Genomic DNA, 24,440 nt, shown 5'->3' on the forward strand with positions numbered 1-24,440 from the left:
GCAGCTGAGCACTCAGAAGCCCAGGCCAGGGCGCCTGGGTGGCACAGCGGTTAAGCGTCTGCCTTCAGCTCAGGGCGTGATCCCGGCGTTATGGGATTGAGCCCCACATCAGGCTCCTCTGCTAGGAGCCTGCTTCTTCCTCTCCCACTCCCCCTGCTTGTGTTCCCTCTCTCGCTGGCTGTCTCTATCTCTGTCGAATAAATAAATAAAAAAAAAATCTAAAAAAAAAAAAAAAAAAAAAAACAAAAAAAAAAAAAAAAAAAAAAAAAAAAAAAGAAGCCCAGGCCAGACTGTGGCCAATGAGGGCCGGATGGAGGCAGATCCCTTGCTGCCCGGGTTCCAGCGGCGGTCCTCTCCCTCACACACCTGCTGGGAACGTTCATCCTACCATCTTCCAATACCCACCTTCCACTTGCTTTAAAAAAACAACACTCGGGTTATGTTTGTGGTGGATTGCTATTGTTTGCAAGGAAAAGTCTCTTAGGGAGGACACCTGCTCTTGATGAAATGAGGGAAAAAAAATGAAGTTTCTTCTCAGCTCTTTCCAGCTCCAGAAATTCTCTTTTCTGTCCTCATGCCTCAGATTGGGTACATACGCATTTCACCCAGATTGGACTCTTGGATGTAATGAAGTTTTATTTGTTTATTTATTTATTTATATAGAGAGAGCACAAGCAGGGGGAGGGGAAGAGGGAGTGGGAGAGAGAAAATCTCATGGAGACTACATGCTGAGTGATCCCACGACCCTGAGATCATGACCTGAGCTGAAATTAAGAGTGGGACGCTCAGCCGACTGAATCACCCAGGTACCCCAACTCTTGGGTGCACTAAGGGAAATGTTCAACTTTTCTTATGTATGGGCCCTGCTCCTGGGCTCCCGGGGAAGCTCTACTCTAATGTTTAGCAAGGTCAGAATGACTGGGCAAAACCTCAGAGCGTGGGCTCTATTTCTGCCCCGAGCGTACTTGTACATCTGCCTCGTTAAAAAAAAAAAAGAAAAAGAAAAAAGAATTAATCAAAAAGGGCCCTTCCAAACACAAAGATAAGAAAAACAAACCTCCCTGGTTCCCATAAGATAAAAGTCATAGAGCCTTGCACATACTAAAAACATAAGATAAAGTCTGTAACTTTCTGGAATGTCTTTCTTCCTGATGATTTGTAACTTTATGTTAAAAAAAAAACATATATAACCCCACACCAAATGTTCCTTCCTCAGAGCACACTCTTCTTTGGGAAGAGTGTATATCCTGGGCAGCTGTCCTAACTTGGGCTCAAATAAAACTCTTTTCCTTTCTCTTTAAAATTTTTAAATAGGTTGGTTCGTTTTGGGTGGACAGGTGTCAGAACAGGCAATGGTCGGGCGATGCCACCAGAGCAGCTGGAGGGCCTCATCTTTGCACCCTCTGAGTTTGAAAGTTAAAGTGCCCCTAGCAGAAAAAATCCCTCAGGGGATGAGCCCTTTCGGGTGGAGGCAGGACGAGGGAGAGACAGTGAGGAACCCCAAACTCTAGGAATAGTCAAAGACATTATGCTTTGTGTTGTGGATTCGGGCAGAGTGGCCTTATTTTCTTTCTCCAGCTGCGACAAGAGCCAGCCGAGGTGCTCTGTGTCCAACAGGAGAACCCAAGCAACGTACATAGTGGGAAAGAAAATAGCACAAGGCTGGTAACTTCGTTTATAGTTTAAGTAAGAAGATTCTGTTTCTTAGAATAGTCATATTCTACAGCCAGTGTAACAAATATCATTTCTATTGCAAGCGCCAAACTACAGAGGATTAAACCGAATTTTATTTTAAACTACTGACTAGTAAAGGGAACTTATTATTGTGAGAAATAGAATCTATACAGATTTAAATTCGAGCAAGATCTTCATTTTCTCTGTAGCCACTTTGTTAATAATATTTTTTTTAAAGATTTTATTTATTTATTTGACAGAGATAGAGACAGCTAGCGAGAGAGGGAACACAAGCAGGGGGAGTGGGAGAGGAAGAAGCAGGCTCATAGCGGAAGAGCCTGACATGGGGCTCGATCCCAGAACGCCGGGATCACGCCCTGAGCTGAAGGCAGACGCTTAACCGCTCTGCCACCCAGGCGCCCCTGTTAATAATACTTCTTAAATGTAATACATACATACTGTAACACATAGGGACATATATAGTGAAAATGTATACTGGAATGTAAATATTCTGAATCTTCTTTATGTTTGCCGAGCAAGAGATTTTCAACAGGGCATTTACATTCTTCAAAAAGTTACATCAACAATTATTCAACCCTTGACATCAAAGACAATTGTACCTTCTATTTCTACAGATTTGGTGTAAAGAAATAGGTCTAAAATCTCCGATTTCCAGAGTTACCCGACAAAGTCAATGCCTTAGCAGAAGATCCCGTACACGTGACGGTATGACCATAAAACAAAAGAGGAAAGACGCAGTTCTGTCAATTGTCTCAACCACAGATGGCAGGAGTCTAGCACAAATGCATTCTTCTCTCTTGCTGCCATAACAGAACCCCCGGTGTCAGAGTGGGCAGCCTGCGATATCCTTCCAGTGCATCATTCCAGAAAGCCACTATTCAGCTGTGGGTGACGGCGTCCCAGTTAACATCTGTACCCGTCTGTGTGTTTTGGGGTTGCAAATGGCAGGATCCTCTGGCTGATTTATGCAAAAGGAGCAATAGGTATGGTTACTGACAGCTCGTAACACCATCGGAAGGACTCAAGGTGCACTGTCTGAACATGGAAGAGCAAGCCAGCTAAGAGAGCTGGGCAGGGACCAGAAGCACCACGCCTCCACCATGATCACGAAGCTTCTGAGTCGACCAGCTGTCCTGTGCTTCCCACAGTCCACTCTCCCGACTCGAGGCCAACGACTTGCTTTGCCCACTCGCTGCTCCCAGACTCACTTCGGAGCTCCTGCCTGACAGACGTAAGTCATGCAGGGAGCTGCAGGAGCAGGGGGGTCAGCAGAAGGCTGGCACCGGCTGCCCCGCGGAGCAGGGAGGCACGCTGGGACCGGGAATGACGTGGACTGAGCTCATCTGCGTGCTCGTCTCAGGATACACGTCCGGCATCAGAGGTGGGAAGGCAGAGCAGGATCGTAAGAAATAACTGTAAGATACAGAAATTGGAACTTGGCAGTGTTCACCCAGGACCAGGGGGTTCGTGGGACATGAGCCTGGTGGCGCTCACGCTGGCAAAGGCTTTGGCAGACCCGGAGGAGCGGGTTATCCTAACTCAGTGACACTGACCGTTGACATCCACCAACGAACTCACTTGGTTCAGATTTTACCCTCACCCAGCAAACTTCTGGTGATAATGAAGCTCTCCAGGTGTGCAGGAACTAACGCCCCAAGATCATTTAGCACCATGCCTGCCACGTGCTACACATTCAAGACATGCCTATGGTTTTTATATTTCAAGTTTCTCTTTTGAGAATATATTTATATATTCTCTTTTGAAAGTTTGATATTTCAAAAGTTTCTCTTTTAAATATCTTGACCAATTAACCCCAAGGTTTCATTTTGTCAGTTTCTCTTCCTCTCTGGACATTAACGGATTTCCTCCCCGATTTCTATTTTTCTGTTGAGGTTTTGCTTGGTGTGAGATAGCTTCCAGAGACGGGTCTTCCCCAGGTTCCTGGCTTCTCAGCTAGGCTCTGGACCTCAACACACACCCTGGGACGAGAGACTCCATTAAGGTTGCTGCCCGCCCTCTCCCAGATGCCAAGGGGCAGCTTCTGGTCTCTTGAGATACCACCGTCCTTACATGGCCACACCCTGTGGCATCATGGAGCATCTCTGATACTCCTTTGTCAAGCCTGCTGTGGTGAAGGGAGGAAGCAAGAGATCTCTGAGGAGGAGAAGGCAGAACACCCCAGTGGTGAGGCAGGCCCATGGATGCCAGAGCAAGACCCCTTCTTTTGGGACTAGAAGGGTCTTCCTCACCCCCCACCATGGAGCCTTCCTGCAGCTCTGCCTTTCCGTCTGCACTCCCTGCCCCAGACCTTCCCTTCTTCTTTTGCTGCCTGTCATGTCCTCCCACAGCCTTTGCACACATGAGTCTCTGGCCTGCCATGCTTTCTCCTCATTCCTCTCCCCCTCTCGATGCCCACCAGTCTTTCGAGGCATAGCTCAGACGCCACCGCCTCCCCAGACCTGCCTTGGTTTTCCCCTTCCTGTCAGAATCGTTTCTTCACCATCTGGGTACCCAAATGACTCAATGGGGCTCCTCCATCCAGATCCCATTGGATCTGGCCATATGGTTATTTGTGAATCTGTCTGCATTCCCCACAGGATTTGAAGTTCTCCAGGGCAAAACCATGTTTTATTCATCTTTATAGGCCCAATGCCTACAACATTAAAAAAAATCTGAATTGGATTAACCTGGTGAAGAAAACATGTCCAGGCTACTTGGACGAGCTCCCTCCAGCAGGTGGGATAGATGCTTGTGAGTCTAGGACCCTTGGCAGAGACATCAAGGAGAGACTACCCCTCCCTGTTGTTTTCCTTATCTCCCTTCCATCTCTTCCTTCCCCATCCTAAAAATATATACAAATATACACCACCCCCAATCAGATAAATAACCCTCTGGGAACAAGCTGTGTGAAAGCTTTGAGACTCTCTGGTTTCATGGCACCATTTTGAAATACAGCCCTTGTTATGCTGTTGGCTCACGCGTGAACTATAATGTTCCAAACATTGCTGAGAAATACGTGTATTTCCTATGTGAGAAGCCTGATTTGTAATGGCTTGTGGATGTGGAGAGAGCCCCGAACTGCGCACCAGAACAACAGGGTATTACGATTGCCTCAGAAACGAACTGGTTTTGTGGCATTGATGAGACTTTTCTGTCCTTTGCACCTCCTGCTTCCCCTTCCATGAAGTGAAGGGTGGGGCAGTGACACCTAGGTCTCTCCAGCTCTGGAGTTCTGGGAGGTTCTGATTCTTACTTCACTTTGGGGTGAAAGAAGAGAAGCTATCTTCAGATCATGGCGTCTTTTACCCCTTCTCTTCTGACAAGGCTGAGAAGGGTCCAGATCCACTTAACACTGAGATCAAAGAAGACTTGGAAGTTCTGTGACTCGATATAATAAGGAAAGACTTGTCCTCTCCATCTTGAGGATCCCCAGAGGAAGCCACCACAAAGGTGACACAGACCCTGCCTGAACACTTTCCTTCCCTCTCCATGGGGCTGCCAGAGTAGCTGAGACAACGGCCGGGCTCTCGTCCCCATGGGGAGGCCATGGATGTCAGTCACTATTTGCATAATCCATTACTGTGAAACTGAAAATATCTGGGCCCTTAATTACAGAAGAAGATAAGACTCCTCAGTGAGGCCTGGAAGGGATTGTGGGGTCGCTACTCAACGAGCTCGCAGCTGAGTGATTGCTGTATCTGTGTCCCTGGGCACCGTCCCAGACCCCACCTCCTGAAGCTTTGACTCCAGGCACAGGTGCTTCCCTGTCTTGTGCCCGGGTGCTGAGTCCTTCCAACTGGACTCCTGGTGTCTCTCTCAGGAGATGAATGTCTTCATTACCTGGCTCCTCTTCTCCACCCTCATGGAAACAGTCAGCTTGTGAGGGAGTTTGGATTTTATCCTAAGAGTCCTCCACCTTCCCCAAGGGCTTTCGGTGGTGGCAGTACCTGGTCATTGCTGGATTTTCAAACGATGGCTCTGGTTATAACCAGCAAGTGCATTGGAGCGGGCGGCCAAAATGGGACAGGAAGACACCAAGGAGGAGATCATCAAGGTGGTTTGGGTGACAGGTGACAGTGGCGTGGCCCAGGATGGGGACTGTGGGGATGGCTAGGGAGCAGATCGGAGAGGTGACCGGGAACACAACCCGTGAACGTGGGGCATGAGGACCAGAGAGCAAGGAGGAGGGCCTACCTCACTGGCTGCAGCAACTGGACGGGAGGTGGGGCTGCTCACTAAGACAGGAAGGGCTGCGGAGGAGCTGGTGTGAGGGGGGAAAGGGGTAAGGAGAGAGGGCAGTGAGGGGCTGTGGGGGGCGAGAAGAGTGCACGTGAAATGCAGGCACTGGCCTCTCTTTGCCTCGTGCTTCTCTTTCAGAGGCCAACCATGATTCTGCCTCTGCCCCACAAAAACCGCCTCCAGCAATGTTCTAGGCCTTAGAGCCCCTGTGAAATCGCATCACAGCACCAGTGGAAAGAACGCTGTGTTGAGGTTCAGGGATGCGCTGGATGGAGGCTCGGCCCGATCCATCAACCTGCCCTGCAACTTTTACGTGTCGCAACTTCTCTGAGCCTCGGTTCCATCTTTTCTAAAAGGAGAGCTTTGGACGTGACGTTGTCTAAGAAAGTTCTCTAATAGTTGCCATATGTTCCAATTCTTTATTACTCCATAATTCTCTTTGCCAAGGCTACATGCTGCATATTTCAAAAATGGACTGGTGGTGCCACACTTTAGAAGCACTGACTACGTACCGTGTAGTGTGTGGTTACACGGCAGTGTTTTTCAATTACTTGATTTGAAGAGTTAACATAGGCTGCAGTTAAACATAGAGCTGGGTTATCTGAATTCAAATCCCATTTCAGCCACTTGCTAGGTGTGTGATCGTGGCAAATTCCTGAACTTCTCTGTGCCTTGGTTTTGCCATCTGCAAAATGGGCTCACGATTATCATGACAATGATATGACTAATATATGAGAAGGACCATATGTTTTGGATAATTATTGTCTAAGCAACCACTCTTGGCCTTCACTTTCTTATCTGTAAAATGCGATTGCTCTCACCACTTATTAATAAGAACATGGGGGAAATGAAATAAAAGCATTTATCTACTTAAAGCATGCAACACAAAGCCTAGTTCTTGGTAAGTACTCCATGAGCGTGGGTGGACAGCCAGCCAGATAGCCACAGCGCGGAGCTGGCTCCAACTCCCTTTCCAGTTTCGCGAGAACAAGCTGAACCCTATGTCCTTTGCGTGTGCATTTGTGGCAGGAGAGAAACCAATTAAGTGCTGTGCTATTTTTTCCTCCTGGTGTTTGATAAGCTTTTATTTAAAAATAATACCAAGTTTTCCCTTAGTGGTTTGCTTTAAAAGTAGCATGACGTGCCTTGTCTCAGCAGTTTCTGTCCTCCACTGAGTCCTTGAAGGTCTGTTTCTCCCCAGGACAGTTTTAAAGTAGAAATACCCATGCTGGCATGCTTTCTCCTGAACCTAACATCTAGTTTCCATTTATTGAAAATGAGTTGAAGGAAAAAATGAAGAAAGGATCTCATAATTATGCTCCCCCCCAATGTTCTTTTAAACACATTGCTCCTAGCGGAATCTCTGTGTTTGCCATGAAATTCTGCAGCTTATGAAAATTTAATAGCCACATGGGTCCAGAGAAGAGTCAAAATTGATATTCGACGCTTAGCTCAAATGAAAATGTTCCTGGGGAGGAGAACACTCCCCAGACCATTTATTCCAGGCATTTATGAGTATGTGCTTGATGAAAGAAAAGTGAAGCTCGAGGAGTCAGGAAAGGGAACCAGACAGTGGGAGCCATGAGTCCAGAGCACAGCCAGTGTGACCGGAAAGAACGAGAAAGCATGGTGGCATGCCCTCTGCTTCTTGCTGCGAGCCCCTCCCCCCCACCAGTCTCTCCGTGATTATAATGAGCAGACTGGCCAGATCTGTACTGAAATGCACTCGAGAAGAGGAAATGCAAACTTTTCAACTGCCTTTCATTCTAGACCAAACTGTACAGTTCCGCCCCCTCTGGCCTGTTCTCCCTCAGCCGCTGGTGTAAATTACTGTATCAGAAAAGCAGTGACTCAGGCAGCAGAGGCTTGAGGAAACGTGTGGCTTAATGAGGAGGAAAGAAGGTCTGATGCTGATTGTAAAGCAGAAGAAGGAGGGGGAGGGGAATGGGNGGGAATGGGGAGGGGGAGGGGGAGGAGGAAGAATGCTTCGTTTGGTATCACATGCTATACGTCCAAGTTCGCTGCGGGCTCAGACGTTGAAGGGCCGATGGGGAGGCAGCGTGGCAGAACGCCGCATCCTCTCCGAGCTTCCTCTCTCTCACATGCCTCGTTGACGGCTCCCCGATCTGATGTATGGTAAGCGCCCGTGTAGAACGGAAATGCATTGCCAGGAAAGACCGTCAGGAGCAGACAAGGCTGTGAGAACATCCATTCCTAGGCCCTCATCAAACACGAGGTTTTCTTCTGCTGCCTGCGTCATTCCGGGGGGCTGTGTCCACTTGCAGCAGTCAATACAACCGTCTCAGGGACCTTACATAGATCTTGTCCTGATCTTGGTCTCTACCCTCCCCCTGCTTCAGCAAACGAAGCTTGAGCGGCAGGCACGTCAGGGTCCGGCGGTGATTGTCTAGACCCTCTAAGCCCCACGTGGCCCTCCACTGCCAAGTCACTATATTTGGTATAAAGGGTCCCCCCCCCCCGCCCTGGGATGGTGGTCCCTCAGGCTAACAAAGATCACCTGGATAGATTCAGGCAGCCCCTAGAAGCTGGCAAAGGTGAGGAACAGCCTCCCCTGGGTCCTGCGGACACCCTGCTGTCAGCCCGGTGGGACCCACTTCAGACTTCGGCCTCCCCAACTGTCAGGTAAGACATTTGTGTTGTTTTATGTCACACTAAACTGGTGATAATTTGTTACAGCAGCAACAGGAAACGAATACTCAGGATTCCTGATATAATGGACCCCCCACCCCCTCGTTTTGCAGATAAGGAACCAAAGGCCCAGGGGATTTTCCGACGTGGATGAAATCACGTCGATGACCAACAGTGGCTGCTGACAACAGGGGCGACTTCTTTATGCTGACCGCAATTCTGAGCCCTTGGTGCGCATCCCTCGTGACGTCAGCAGAACCCTAGGCAGCGGCTGTCGTTCTTATCCCCATTTTACGGATGAAGATACTGAGGTACAGTGATGTCAAAGGCAGGGGGCGAGTCAGCAGGCTTCTGGGAGCTTGCACCCAGGCATTTCGGAAATGACTTAGTTATCCCTGGTATTAGTGAGTCCCTGGGGAACCACCCAATGCCCACCAACCCCTAGAGTTACTTAACTTTATCTTGTTTCATTGTGCCGACCCTGGGAGGTCTGTGGGATCTTTCCCTTCTGAGCGAACAAGGCACAGGGATGTTGGTGATTCCGGCCCTCCCGCCCGACTCCCACCTCTCAGCAGCTCCCCACCCCCTTCTCTGGCCCCGGGAGACGCACAGAAGAGACAGGACAGGGTTTCTGCCTTCGGCCAGCTGCTGGATTCTCTTGGGCTACGTTTGGGAACTGGAGTGTCACTTTCTTTCAGGCCAGACCTCATGACAAGACTGTCCCTAAGGCTTTGATCAACCGCTGTTGGCTGCCTGGAGCAAGGGGACATTGCACCGGAGAGAACAATCCACAGTGAGCTCTTCCCCAGCCACACACGGGTCTGCAATGTTTGCGGAAGGCGGCCTCAGGACGGCCGAGCGTTTAGGACGCCGCAGCACCGGCGGTCCTGGGTCGAGGCTGTGTTTATAGCCAACACAGTGTATTGAGTTAGACTGTATATTTACGCAGGGTGGTCTGAAAAGGGGCTGGTGGAGACTGGGGAGGCAGAATGCCCCAGCTGCTCCTTGATGTCACCAATCTCCCATGCGAACCACTGTCCTTGGCGGCCCGGGGAGAGGACGACACAGCGCCTGCCACCGACAAGCGTCCTCACTATTTGGACACTACAGTAAAATAAACCAGTGAACAAACAAGAGCTCTAGCCGACGAGGGCCGTCTGGTCACGGGCCAGAGGCGTCTGAGGGGCACAGGTGCACAAGGGCTGCTGCCCCATCCGTGTGGCTTCAGGAAAATGAGATTTCAAAGCACGATTGCGTGGGTGAGGAGGGAGATTGTCCCTGATGGAGAGAAAATTATGGGGAGAGACGGGGCTGGAAGGCTCAAGCAAGCTCATTTGAGGACCATGACCCGAGCAGGTTCACTGGCGTACGGGACTCATGGGGGCACCAAAACGTCCTCATGTTGGCTATCACTGAACCATTCATTCATTCGACAAATACTTATTGTTCGCCGCACTGTGCCAGGTGCTAGGGACCCAGCAGCAAATAAATCATGTTCTCTCAGACGTGAGGGCTGTTGCCCTGATTTGGGCTCCAGCCGTCCTGCCCCATGCTCCTGGCAGCCTGGCTCTGATCTTCAATCCTGCCTGCGGAGAGGGATTCCCATTTCAGGCCATTCTTCCTGCAGACACGTACACCTGCCCTCCCCCAGCCAGCGCCCGGCTCGCTGACGTGGGGCAGACACAGGAGCTCCGCTAGAATAAATTACCGCCCCATCACCTTCATGCATAAAACATGGCACAGGCGGCCGGTGGAGGCTGGGCCCCGCAGCCCGGCGCGGCAGCTGCCTTCGGGCCAGCGCGGAGTTAAGGGAAGGAAAGGAAAAGCAAGTTACAAGATAAAAGAAGTCAACGGAAGCCTCAGACACAGAAAAGAGAAGAGGTTTTTTTTTTTTTTAATTTTTATACACTTGGACTTGTCTTCCGTATCGCTGTGCGCCCTGTTGCTCCCTGCCATGAGAAGGCTTTAGAAGGCTCACCTTGGGACCATGGTGCTACCTTCTCGGTTACACTGGATCAGAAGCAGGCCATGGAGGGACCGGATCCGGAGGCGGCAGCTCAACCGTGAGTGTCCCAAAGGTGTGGCTGGCGCCCCTCCTTGGCGCTGGCCTGCCTTCTCCATACCCTCCCCTACACACTCCTACCTGCCCCCTTCTCCGTCGTCCTGGGCACCCTCTCCTGAAGGCCTTCCTTCTCCTCTCCTCTCTCTTCCTGTTTGCTGCCTGCAGCTCCATCCTAATTAGGAGTAACGAAATACACTTTGTTTCAAGTAGCCAGCAAGAGAGGGCCTCTTTCTTTCTGCCTCTAGATGGAAAATACAGATAAGTGTTTATGCCAGTCGAGGAGTTGTGCGAACTGGAACTTTCGTTCATTACAGTGTGCGGGGCGGGGGGGTGAGATATGCACCGTCTGAATGGAACAGCCATGTAGCTAGAGTGGGGGAAACGCGAGTGAGGCACATTTCCTTTAAAGGACCAACGTCTGTTTCTTAAATGATCAGACTCACGCTGAGGTTCTCCTTGAGTTGACAGGAACGCTAACCAAAGGGGAGATTTCGGTGTTGAAGTAATTTGAGAAGGCAAAAGCATTCCAAATGTATGCCCCGACCATTACCCACCAATAAGTAACATACTGGTCTGTGTCTGTTGCTGGAAAGGGTAATTTAAGTCAGGTGTCAGCAAATTCAAACAGTGGGGCTAGGCTAAGGAGGCAAATGAGCCAAAGGGCTGTTTTCACAGCCGTGAGGAACAGCCCCCTTTCTCTTTGTCCTGAGAAAAACAACAGTGAAGCCATGATGGCAAACGACAACAGACACGTGGCGTCAGCATGAGGAGGCAACAGGGAACGGTGGGGACTGTGGTAAAATGGGGAAGCACATGTCCTCCCACAGAAAGGCATGCACTGTTCGATGTCATCAGATTGCTTTCATAAGGAATGGAGGTCCGAGTTGCCAGCTTTCCTGACTTTTCCAGAAAAGCAAAAACATGTTAATTTCTAAGTCAGAGTGCTCAAGTCTAAACGCTGGCAGTGAACTCTTTAAATGCTAAAGAGCCGACAGGATGGTCGGATGCAGAATGGGACTACTGCGGGCCACTGAGCCCTAGTTTCAGGCCAGTGTTGCTCTCATTAAAGGCCCATCACGTGGTGTTACTTAAGTCTAGTTTACGTTGGCGAGACTTACATGTTAGAAGTCCCTGGTGAAGACAGTAAAATGAAGAGGAATGAGGGGCTTAGGAACATAAAAAAGCAAGCACAGTGGCAGTCTACTAGCTTAGGGGGCCAACCTGGGCTGGCTGGATTTCAAACGGCACCCCACACATGTGCGATTGTGCCCAGCTAAATCTTGAGGACAATTAAAGAGCCGTTAGCAATTTCTGAGAGCCCTTACCTTCTTATTCACCTTCTTTCACCCGAGCCTGCTTGAGTTCCAATTCCAGTTTCTGCGTCCATGGGAAAAGGGCTGTGGTCCTATGGATTTCTGACAACACCTCTGCGGCGGGATGTGTCCCTGAGAAAGGATGGCTTGATCCGTGTTGTCGCACAGCAATGGGGAGGCGGCCTACCGTCCACCAACAAAAATTCTGGGGAAGACCTGCGTCATTATGGCGATTTTACTTTAATGATGAGACTAACAGCTGGGCATTGGGGGAAGGTTTCTGGACAGTTTTAGTGTGAAACAATGATGCGTTGATAAATGCTTCCTCCAAGTTGGACGTGAAGCTGGCCAGTCCTCTTTGGCATAAGCGCCTGAGAGAGGAGGGGATTCTGACTTTCCTCCAGGGTGGTCAATAGCCCCGCCGTGCTGGAGGCAGTATGAGTCAGAAATGGCAGGAGATCAAGTGACTTTGTTTTGGGTTGATTTTTCCAACTCTTGGAACACCTGTGCATATTTGAATTAGAGGCCGTGGAATTAGAGGCCGTGGAAAGGGAAATAGAGTGAAGACACTGAAGAGAGAAAGAACGATGGAGAAGTGTCTCACTGCAAACGCCAGGCTAGCCGTCAGCATTATTTTGCAATTCCTAAACTCTGTCTTTGACACTTTGATTACTTTTTCTGTCCCTTTCTCTGAGGCTTTTCTCACAGGCTAGCATCCCCTCTGACTCAGAGACCCAAGAATAACCCTTGGGGTTATTTTGTCATTGAGAAAAATGAGTTAATAACCCATTCCCCTCCAATCCACAAAGGGACCGTGAACGGCAATAGGAGGGCCACGTGCTACCACTTCCGTGCCCAGGCAGACATTGCCAATGAACCACAGCTCGCTCGCACCCTCCCAGGGAAGCCAGGCCCAGGCTTGGAATCCTTTCCCATCCAGCACTGCTATTAGATTTGCTTCAAGAGCCAAAACCCGCATTTGTATTCCATTGCTTTGTAACAAATTACCACAAGTGTATTGTCTTAAAACAACACGCATTTAGGGGCGCCTCGGTGGCGCAGTCGAGCGTCTGCCTTTGGCTCAGGGCGTGATCCCGGCATTGTGGGATCGAGCCCCACATCAGGCTCCTCCGCTATGAGTCTGCTTCTTCCTCTCCCACTCCCCCTGCTTGTGTTCCCTCTCTCGCTGGCTGTCTCTATCTCCATCAAATAAATAAATAAAATCTTTAAAAAAAACCCACTCATTTATTATCTTGCAGTTTCCATCAGTCAGGAGACTGGGCATGAATTAGCGAGGTCAGCTCAGGGTTTGCCAATGCTGTGGTCAATGCGTCCAGAACCTCTGTCTCCTTTGGGGCTCACAGTCTCCCTCCAAACTCAAAGGTTGTTGGCAGAATTTAGTTCCTTGTGGTTGTAAGACTGAGGCCCTCAGCAACTGAAGGCTCTCTACTGTTCCCTGTCACATGGCCCTCTCTACAACATGGTGGTTCTGCTTTCTCAAGGCCAACCCAGAGAATATCTGGTGCTGCTTGTAATCTCTCTTTTCAAGACCTCTCCTGATTAGGCCAGACCCACCCAGGATAATCTTCTTTTGATTCATTCAGAATCATCTGATCAGGGATCTAAATTGCATCTGTAAAATCCTTAATCTTTGCCCATATGACGTAGCCTAGTCATGGAAGTAAAATCTCATCGTATTCACAAGTGTCTCCCACACTCTAGATAAGGGAATTACATGAGTGTGTATATACTAGAGTCAGGAATCAAGGGGCTGTCTTTGGATTCTGCTTACCACAAAACCTGTCATCCTTGCAATAGAACCTGGATTTTGAGCTACTGGAAAGCTTTTTCTTTTTTACTTTTTATTATGAAAATTTTCAAATATACAGAAAAGTAGAGAAAATAACACAATGAATCCTGTATACCTATCACCTAAACGACTGCTAACATTTTGCCATATTCGTTTCATCTGCTTCCTGCCAAAGTATTTTAAGATAAATTGTCACAAATTGTTGTGACATCTCCACTCTAAATATTTTAGTAAGAGCATCTCTAAAAAGTAAGGTCCTTATTCTACGTAACTGCCTAATAAAATCAATGCTCCCCTAATACTATTTGACACACAGTCCATATCCAAATCTCCTCAAGTAGAAACCAATTCCGATTGTGCTCTGTATGCCTATAACTCTCAGCAAAATACCCGGCCCCTGGCGTACTCAGGAAGGTTTGAGTTCAATCAAAATTACATCCCTGTTGAAGCAACCACTCCCAAAGTCCATTTTCCCTTCGTGCCTCTTTTTCCTCCTCTTCACTCGCGGTGTCTGTAACGAGGTACTGATGTTCTTTAGAGTCCGTAGTAATGCGGGATGGAGCAGGATGGAGCCAAGCTATGAGAGCTACAACGTGTTACCCTTCTCAGGGATATTGGCATTTTTAAAGGGGCCACCAGAGAAAGACCCAAACACGTGATGGGGGCAGACAGAAGAGGGGCGCATCCAACTCCCTGGAAACCCTGTTAGGCTACTTACCTGACACCCCGGGTAAAAAGGGGTATGAGCAGTAGCACAGGGGCACCTGGACTGTCTGAATGATGACAGCAGTGTCAGGGCAGTGAGGGGGAACTGCTGCGACCCCTTCTTTACTCTGCTGACCTTAGGGGACATTAGGGAAAGGAAGTCTGGCAAGTGTATCTGCTTTGATAACCGGGAGATTTGGCTTCTCACAGCTTCTTCGCTATGGGCCTGTGGGCAAGTCACTCAACCTCCCTGGATGCCCACTTCCTTAACCATAAAATGGCTATTATAAGGATACTGGGCTCGTGGTGCCGTTTGGGATTAAGACCTAAATTATGGCAACTCCTTACACAGTGCCTGGTACGTGGCAGTGATTGCTGTGGGCATCTGAGAGAACAGAAGTGGTGACTATGACATGGGGGACAGTTTAGAGGGGCCACCAATACCCCCCACCATGCTTTTGGGCTGGGAGAGAAAGGCCGTGCTGGAGAAGGGAGCCCCTCTTCCTCAGCCTCGACCTCCCCCACCCCCATGTCCAGCCGCGTGCACCACCCCAGGCAGGAGGGTCTGGCCAAGTCAGGGAGAACCACTCTAGCCCCAGAGGGTGCAACAGCTCCTTTTTTTCTGGAAAACATGGTGTGTTCTCCACCAGTGGATCCCCAGGCTGTTTTCAGTACAAATAGACCATCCAGACAACTTAATCCAAGTGGGACTTACTAGTGTGCCTTTCCTGAAAGGTTTTGCCTCCGTGTCTGGGTGGAGCTTTGATAGAGAAGGCTGCAGGAGAACATCCTCCGTGGACCCCAGGGAACAGAATTAAGCGAGTTCTGCGAGTCCCTGAAAGGACAATAGTGACAAAGCCACTTAGGGAAAGTTGGCATCTCTGAGATACCACTGGTGACTTCCTTCCCAGGGGCAGTGGGACTCACTTGTCTTGTTCAGCTGCTCTCACTGTTCCCCAGGCTCAATGTGGGGCTGTTCTTAACCTCGAAGGGGCAGGAGGGGGCCTGCAGGCCACTGTGTGAGCTCTGCAGACCAGTCCCTGGACTGTGGTTGTGAAGAGGGCTCTTCTGTCCGCGGCAGTCCTGCACTGACCACTCTGCCCAAGGACAGAAGCAGCCAGCGCTCCGTGCTGACCCTGTGTGGCTCTCTGCTTCTAGAAAGGTCTTGTGGTCTCCTCTACATAATTGGTGTCTCCAGAAGAAGCCAAAGCCAAGAGTTGATGCTGGGCGGGTCCCAGAGAGCCACAGAGGCCCCTGGAAGGGGGAGAGTGCAGGGTGCCTGTTCTGGCAGCCTCCATCCACGGGGCCACCAATGTGCAGATGGCCCCATGCCTGAGCGCCAGCATCAGTTTACAGGGCCACGCACTTCCTATGGGCTTGCTGCTCCCGCGCACCTGTTACCTGGCAAGGCTCCACCCACATGTTGTGGCTGGACCTCCCTCCTGTTTCTTCCCCGGGCTCCTCCCTCCAGGATTTGTGCACCATCGGGAAGCCTTGGGGCTGCAGCTGCAGCTTTTCAGCTCACAGTCTCCTGCTGTCCTTCTTCTTTTTTTTAGTTAATTAATTAATTTTATTTTATTTTATTTTTTATTTATTATATGTTAATGACCATACAGTCCATCATTAGTTTTTGATGTAGTGTTCCATGATTCATTGTGTATACCACCAGTGCTCCATGCAATACGCGCCCACCAGGCTAGCCCATCCCCCCACCCCCCTCCCCTCTAAAGCCCTCAGTTTGTTTCCCAGAGTCTATAGTCTCTCGTAGTTCATTTCTCCCTCTGTTTACCCCCCCTTCATTTTCCCCTTCCTTCTCCTACTGATCTCCCTGCTATTCCTTATGTTCCACAAATGAGTGAAACCATATGATAATTGTCTTTCTCTGCTTCACTTAGCACAATCTCCTCCAGTCCCATCCATGTTGCTGCAAATGTTGGGTAATTGTTCTTTCTGATGGATGAGTAATATTCCATTGTATATATGGACCACATCTTCTTTATCCATTCATTTGTTGAAGGGCATCTCGGCTCCTTCCACATTTAGCTATTGTGGACAATGGCGCTATGAACATTGGGGTGCATATGGCCCTTCTCTTCACTACGTCTGTATCTTTAGGGTAAATACCCAGTAGTGCAATTTCTGGGTCATAGGGTAGCTCTATTTTTAACTTTTTAAGGGACCTCCACCCTGTTTTCCAGAGTGGCTGTACCAACTTGCATTCCCACAAACAGTGTAAGAGGGATTCCCTTTCTCCACATCCGCTCCAACATTTGTTATTTCCTGCCTTGTCAATTTTTGCCATTCTAACTGGTTTAAGGTGGTATTTCAGTGTGGTTTGTATTTGAATTTCCCTGATGGCTAATGATTTTGAACATTTTTTCATTTGTCTGTTAGCCATTTGTATGTCTTCATTGGAAAAGTGTCTGTTCATATCTTCTGCCCGTTTTTTGATTTGATTATTTGTTTCTTGGGTATTGAGCTTGAGAAGTTCTTTATAGATCTTGGATACCAGCCTTTTATCTGTAGTGTCATTTGCAAATGCCTTCTCTTCCATGGGCTGCCTCTCTGTTTCCCGCTGTCCTTCTGACCCCATCAGCATTGCTCCTGGTTGTCTGTTCCTTGTGGTGCAATGGCTGCTCCGGGCTGGGCTTCTCTGCTCCGCCCCCCACCCACCCGAGAGGATTCCTCTCGTGGCTTCTGGCTCCTTTAAAGCCATAAGCTTAAAAATTAGGAAGGCGGTCGGGGCGCCTGGGTGGCACAGCGGTTAAGCCTCTGCCTTCAGCTCAGAGCATGATCCCAGCGTTATGGGATCGAGCCCCACATCAGGCTCTTCCGCTATGAGCCTGCTTCTTCCTCTCCCTCCCCCTGCTTGTGTTCCCTCTCTCGCTGCCTGTCTCTATCTCTGTCAAATAAATAAATAAAATCTTAAAAAAAAATTAGGAAGGAGGTCAATGAGGGGGTCACCCTGAGTATAAAAAATGAAAAAAGAAGCCTTTTAGGACATTCTTTGTCATCCGCAAGTGACATATTCTCTTGGGCTCTAGTTTATCCACCTGCTAAAATTGTCCATTAACAGCCTCAGCTCAGAGAGCAGGCAGCCCCCGCTCCCCACCTGAGCTTCTCCCCACATCTCGTTTACCCCCACAGTTCTGCCAATTACGGAGAATTCATTTGTGTTTTGTTTAGGGGGTCCCAGCATTCCTACCAATGTAAGATTATTTATATACCTTCACACATGGCATTCCCTGTTTTCTCATGATTCAGAAGAAAAATTCCTTCTCTAGAAGACTCACCCTTCTTCTCCCTGCCTTCATGATTGAGTCCGTGTGTGCCATTGCCAAGGGCCCCATTCCAGCTCCTACTGTCAAGGGAAAAAAAGGGATGGGAAACCTGAGAAAGGGAGATACTTTGAATAATTCAAGGGGATTCTGTTGGTGGAGAAAGCGCTCTCTTTGTATGTACAATGATCTGGACAGATATTTTAGCTGTCTCCAGCCAAGGACGGACAAAAGAGAGGGTGTGGAGGGCAAAGGGAAGGAGAGGAAAAGAAACACAGACAACGACAACGAACAAAAATGAAAAGGAATGAAAACAGCAGAGGGATTAGAGAACTCAGGGCTTGGTGACAGATCCCGAAGCCCTTTATTCTCAGGTTGGTTGTTTGTAGACGGATATAAAGAGCCTCAAAGTTAATCACTAGAATAACAACTTGGTCTCTGGTTAGAAGCAGAAAATTAGCAAAAGAGCACATTTTCTTGGTAGCGTTAAGCTAGTCTATTAAGTTGAGGGTGGGGGAAGGAGGGTCCTAAGGGAATGGAAACCATCCCGAAATATGTTAGCCAAATATAACCCACTACATGCACACCAGATTTTCCTCCAAAACACCAAGATTAGAAATTGTGTAACTGCATATGAATGTGTGTGTGTATGTACACACAAACACACACACACACACAACACTGGCACTTCACTGTCAAGACTGGGAAGACCATGAGCTTGGGCAGTAACACTAAAAAATAAACCTGTTCATTTTGTTTTTATCTGATACAAAGCCATTGTCTCCCTGATCTAAGAATCAAGCAACACATAAACACATAAGACAGAAAGGATAAGTCATCTAGAATCCCCAGCCCACCAGCACAGAGCCAAGTGCTTATATTTCTTTCACTAAAATACACTTAATGTATTGTTTTCGTAGGATCTGTTCTGCAACTCGCTTGTTTCATTTAACAACATAACTCGAATACCTTCCTATGTCAATCAAGAGCCATAAATATCTTCAGACTGGGTCCATACAGCCAAGTGGAAATGAAGGCTTGCAGAGTCTGAGCAGTCTAAGTGTACCTAATCGGACCCGCTGAAATCCACACACACACAGATTATAATTGTAAAAATGGATTGTATTGGGTGAGGACTGAGGCATCTGATTAATTATTCAGCTTGCCTGGAGTCTCTGGCTTCCGCAGCCATGGGGTGCTGCCTCTGAGTCCCCAGATGGTAACGTAGGGTGGAACCATTCCCCTACAAAGGGCGAATCTTTGCACCCTCCACCAAAATGAATGCCGACTTAGGAACAAGACCCTTCCCTATCCCCTCGCAGGCTGGTCCCTTGGTGCCTGGTTTCCAAGGCACCAGAGGTGTTCTCATGCTTGGGGTGGGTGGCTTGGCACTTCTCCCCGTCACGGAATGGAGAGAGACATCTAGAGCCAGAGCCTACACACAGAATAGCCGAGCAAGATCGAGAAAACGGAGTCCAGGATATTTGCTGGCAATGAATTGCTGCCGCCCAAAGTTTTGTTCCCCGAGGATGTGCTACCAACAGAGCCAAATTAATCCAATCCTTCCATTTCCAAGCAAGCGACAGACATTTCGCTTGCTAAGACTGTGTTAAAGGGAAAAGAGCAAATACTTGTAAACAAGACTGCAAAGAACCTCAAAAGATTCCTCCTCTGGACCAAGAGGAAGCTTACTTTGGTCTGGGTGGCTTCAAAGGGACAGAAAGGATGCTCTTTTGAGCCCATCAGAGGACATGGCATGAGGGAATTTTGTAGGCTTGCAAGCACCCCTCTAAATGGTGCCAATGGTGAAGGAGACGTGTGAGCTGTGTTCTTTAAATGTGTTCCAAGATTTCATTAACAACAATTTTCACATACAGAAAAGTTGCAGGAATTAGAGTGGGAACACCCACACACCTACCCCCCCGAGCCTACCACCGATGTTCTACTCAACTTGCTTTCTTCCTGTCCATCCATACCTCTATTCCTCTATCCATCCACCAACAAATCTTATTTTTTTAATGCTTGACACTTCACTCTAAACACTTCAACATATCTGTCATTCAGTCCTTGTTAATGGTTCTTCTAAAGAATTTTAGTCCAGTTTATTGAAGTATGATGTACAGAGAGTACTTTTACTTTTTAATGCACAGTCCTATCAATGTTGACAAACATCTGTGGCTGAATAACCACCTCAAGGATCAAGATCCAGAAGTCCCACCACCCAAACATGCCCTCCTGCCCCATTTGCCATCAACCCCTCTCCCTAGACTTTGTCAACCAATGTTCTATTTTCTGTCTTCCAGATTTGCCTTTTCCAGAATATTTTAGAAATGGACTCCTATAGTCTGGAGGGTTTTGAGTCTGGCTTCTCTCACTTAGCTGAATACATTTGAGGTCCATCCATGCTGTTGCATGAATGTTCTTCGCTGCGGACATTATCCCATTACTGGGTGTATCTTTATAAGGTGTGGTTATTTGCAGGTGGTAAGATCTCTAGTCAAACACCATGGGTAGACAGCAATTGGAGTGGATGACCCCTCAGGTCTCAGTGGTCTTCATGTATCTGTTCCCTTCTCGGGGGAAGCTGTAGACAAATCAAGGACAATGAAGCTTTCTGGAGTCCCCCTTTGCCTCATCTATACCCTGGGAATATCGGTGGGACCTACTCAGGGTACTTTATTTAGTCCGGGGAAATGATTACAGTTCAGCATGTATTAGACCAGTCGTCAACCGTACTGTATGGGGTTGTAGAAGATATATCCAAGACAGGGGTCGCTTTCCCCAGTGGGAGACCCGGAATCAGCACACGCTGTCCAGGCCCCATAAGCTAAGCTACAGTCACCAAGGATCCAGGACTCCTCCTGGGGTTGAGGAACTTTCTGGCTGCCCTGTTATCTCTCTGTGCCTTCTCCCTAACTCGAAATAAAATGTGTTTTGCATCAAGAGCAATAACGTCCTGCAGCCAGAAGGAAAAGAGTGAAAGGATGTCTTGATTTCTTAAGGAAATCACATACTTTAGCTTTCAGCTTTTTTTTTTTTAAAGATTTTATTTATTTATTTGACAGAGATAGAGACAGCCAGTGAGAGAGGGAACACAAACAGGGGGAGTGGGGAGAGGAAGAAGCAGGCTCATAGCAGAGGAGCCTGACGTGGGGCGATCCCATAACGCCGGGATCACGCCCTGAGCCGAAGGCAGACGCTTAACTGCTGTGCCACCCAGGCGCCCCTAGCTTTCAGCTTTTAATCCAGCTGTTAAATGAGTAGCCCAGACATTGTTACAATTCCCCCAAAGGACAAAAGCTTGATTTCCTTCCAAATAGAAGTTAAATGAAGTTGAATTGAGTTTTAACTTCACAGTTAAAATGAAGCTGTTTGGTTTCTGAAATCCTCAGGGTGAGACAACATATTCTTTTGTTCACTGTCCCCCAATGCAATCTCCATTTCTGCATCATCTGTGATGTAGGGGACCACGAGCGTCCCCTCCAAGGCTATGGGACTTGCTTCCAGGTCTTTGATTATCTACGAGATGTGGATCGGACCACTTACCATCTTGGTGTTCAATACACAAACATCCTTTCTCACCCAGGTTGGAAGTTTGGCTGTGGTCTCTCGTGTACCCCAACTTTCATCACATGTTAAGGGTATCCCTTCCAGCGCTCTGCTGCCCCAGTCATCCCAGTGCCCTCCAGTCCCAGATACAACCCCGTTCTCAGGGCCTCGCCTTACCTCTTCCCACATCAAACAGAACCCACTCCTCTCCATCACTTCCTGACACTGGTGTGGCCCAGACGACGGGTCCCAACGTGTCAAGTTGATAAAAATGATTCCAACCTTATGCTTTTGTGGCTAGAGCTGATTTCACCTATATTCTCTCATTGGGGATTCATTGCTACTCTGTGAGGTAGGAAGATCTGTATTAACCCCTTTCACTTTTGTGGGAATGAAGGTTCTGAGAGAAAGGAGCCACAGGGAGCACCTACCATTTCCCCGGGCAGGACTCACACCAGGAACCACGCTAGGGGCTAAGTCATGCTTTCACTGAACACTCCATCCAACCCCATGAGGTTGGTCCTTATACCCATTTTGCAGGAGAGGGCTTGGAGGCTCAAAAAATTGAACGGCTTGCTTAGGGCCACATAGTTACTATGTGACAGAATACAGCCCACATTCAAAATCGCTTCCTCAAAATCCAGGCTCGTTTTTACTGCTAAAACTTTTACTGCCAGGACTCCAGCTCAAATCAGTGGACTTCCAGTCTAGCCATTTTTCCAGCCCCCTGAGCTCTCTGTTCAGAAAATTCATCTTACTCTGCACCCCAAATCTCAAAGTTTGGGCCTCACTGAAATGCATACAGCTCTGGGAGTCTCCCAAAGGTGGTGTCCAGGGCCGGCAATGTCTGCTGGCAGTAAAAGGAGTGTGTGGTATCTATCAGGCACAGTGTCTCCCGAGCTATGCTCAATGTTCAGGAAGCTGAGAAAGACATATAAGGAAAACACACAAAATGTTAAAATCTTTGTGGAATATCTGCCCCGAGTCCCCAGTTTCTTTTTCTATGCCAGACAAGGGTGGTAAGGACCACTGAGAAACCTGGCCACCCAACACACTTGGACTCAGAGCTGGGGCTGGTCTGCAACCAACTGGCTTGGGGCAGACAGGTGCCCCAAGTCTCTTGCGGAACTAGGTGAGATCAGGCGGGCTCCTCCTGCCCTCCGTGCCCAGGATTGTTGCCTCCAGAGTTCCAGCCCTGCTTGCGATCCCTTGACCCATGAGACTCGCCTCTCCCTTCTTGTTCAGCCAGTTCCCATCCTGGCGGTGGCTTCTAACAGTTTCCCCACAACTGCCCAGAGGCTCAGCTGAACGGCGGAAGAGGGTGGAGTGAGAGCGACTCGAATCATTGCAGGATGTGGTGGCCCCAACCTGGGGCCCTTTCCTGCCCAGCACCGACTCCCAAGCTCAGTCCAGGTCTGCTGCTGGGCTCCCCAGAAGATGTCTCTCTTCATACCCACCAACACCCCCCCAACTCCTCCCACTCCTAGTTCATCATGTGTACGTGGTCATCCCGAAATTGGTGACCTCCTCCCCGGTGCAGCTGGGATGGCATGCGCCTTCACTTCTGCGCCCAGCACAGCCCCAAAGATTCGGCACCTGGAAACCACCCCTCCCGTGGAGGTCACACTCTCCACTTCCCTTCCGACCTTGGTTTGTACCTCACCACAGAGCTCCTGCCCTCCCCAGGCTGCAGCAGGCTGGATCGCCCTTGAGCTCTGGGCTGGTGTGTCCGTCAGCCACTCCAGGTTCATCCGCCGTCGGGGCAGGTGGAATCCCCCTCGCTAGAGTCATGAGCATTCGGGGAGACAGCGTGGGAAAATACCGCATCTGCTGCAGAACCATGCAGACGTCTCTGTTCTTAGTCTAGTGCCTGAGGGCATACCTTTACAATTTTTTTATTCTTTCTTAAAGATTTTATTTATTTATGTATTCAACAGAGAGAGACCGAGAGAGAGGGAACACAAGCAGGGGGAGTGGGAGAGGAAGAAGCAGGCTCTCCGCTGAGCAGGGAGCCCGACCCGGGGCTCAATCGCAGGACCCTGAGATCATAACCTGAGCTGAAGGCAGACGCTTAAGGACTGAGCCACCCAGGCACCCCACCTTTACAATTTTAGTTGTTATTTTTAAAATATAATTTATTATAAAATATATAGAATGTATTATGAAGTTCTTAATGGGCTTATTCTTGTTAGTTTTGCTATTTGAAAAATGGAACACTTGCTTCTAGGAGACTGGGGGCTCCAGAAAGTGGCATTTGCCTGAGTGGTTCCTTTTGGCAGTTGCTGTGTCGGGACTTTGGGGCCCTGAAGTCAGCCAGGAGACCCACAGGCCAGCAGCCTGGGACTGGCAGAGGGGCTCAGGAGCCCGGACATGCAGACCTGCCTCTTCTTGCCCTTGTCCTCCACTGGAGAACACCCATGCCCTATCCCCCTGGTCTTCAGCCCCTCCTCTCCTGCCAGCTTCCTTCAGAGGGAATTCCTGCCCTCCACCTCATGATTCCCCCTGTTTACTCTCCTTGAAATGGTCACGGTCTTGCATCTCCATTATACCAGGAACGGTCACAAATTCAAAGAAATCACAGGAGAATTAATGCTCTAGATTCACACAACCGATCTCCTACAAAGCACACATGGATTATTTTCCACTTTTAAAAATGTACAGAAAGAAAAGAAAATACACAGCAACTCAAAATAGAATACCAAGTATTGACTTGTAGAAATTCTCAGGCTTCTTATTCCTAAGGAGAAACAAAGACTTGCAGTCAGTGTCCCCACTGTTTACATACTGACCTTCCCTAGTGCTTTAGGAGATGGATCTCTTCCATCTGCCCTTTCGCTCTTCATTTTTCATCTGCCAAGCAAAGGTTCTCTTTAGACTACTTAACGTGGGTTATCATAAATCTGAACTAGTGAGACCTCACATAACGAAGCTCGGCTCTCCTCTATGCCTGTGGCAAAATGCCCACCAATATAAATACCTAATAAAATCTTCACGAACAGCCAAGTAGAACGAGCGGAAGCAGTTTCCCTCTTCTGCACGCAATAGCTGTGACTAACCACACAGCCTCTTCTGTAGGTTGAGTGACTTTTCACCTTTAGCTTTACCTGTAAATAGCATTCATTTATAAAACTGTCTTTCTG

At 48.6% G+C, this 24,440-nt stretch overlaps 1 protein-coding gene across 1 annotated transcript in view; it reads left to right on the top strand.

The window, feature by feature from the left end:
- Nucleotides 1-10,378: 10,378 nt before the first annotated feature.
- Nucleotides 10,379-24,440, top strand: part of RIPOR2 (RHO family interacting cell polarization regulator 2) — a 216,821-nt gene continuing 202,759 nt past the window's right edge. Inside the window, exon 1 of the mRNA XM_034660249.1 lies at nucleotides 10,379-10,646. Coding sequence (XP_034516140.1) covers nucleotides 10,571-10,646 — 76 coding nt within the window. The 5' untranslated portion in view covers nucleotides 10,379-10,570. The remainder of the gene's footprint in view (nucleotides 10,647-24,440) is intronic.

The sequence above is a fragment of the Ailuropoda melanoleuca genome, chromosome 5, assembly GCF_002007445.2.
Source record: "Ailuropoda melanoleuca isolate Jingjing chromosome 5, ASM200744v2, whole genome shotgun sequence".
NCBI classification, from domain to species: Eukaryota; Metazoa; Chordata; class Mammalia; order Carnivora; family Ursidae; genus Ailuropoda; species Ailuropoda melanoleuca.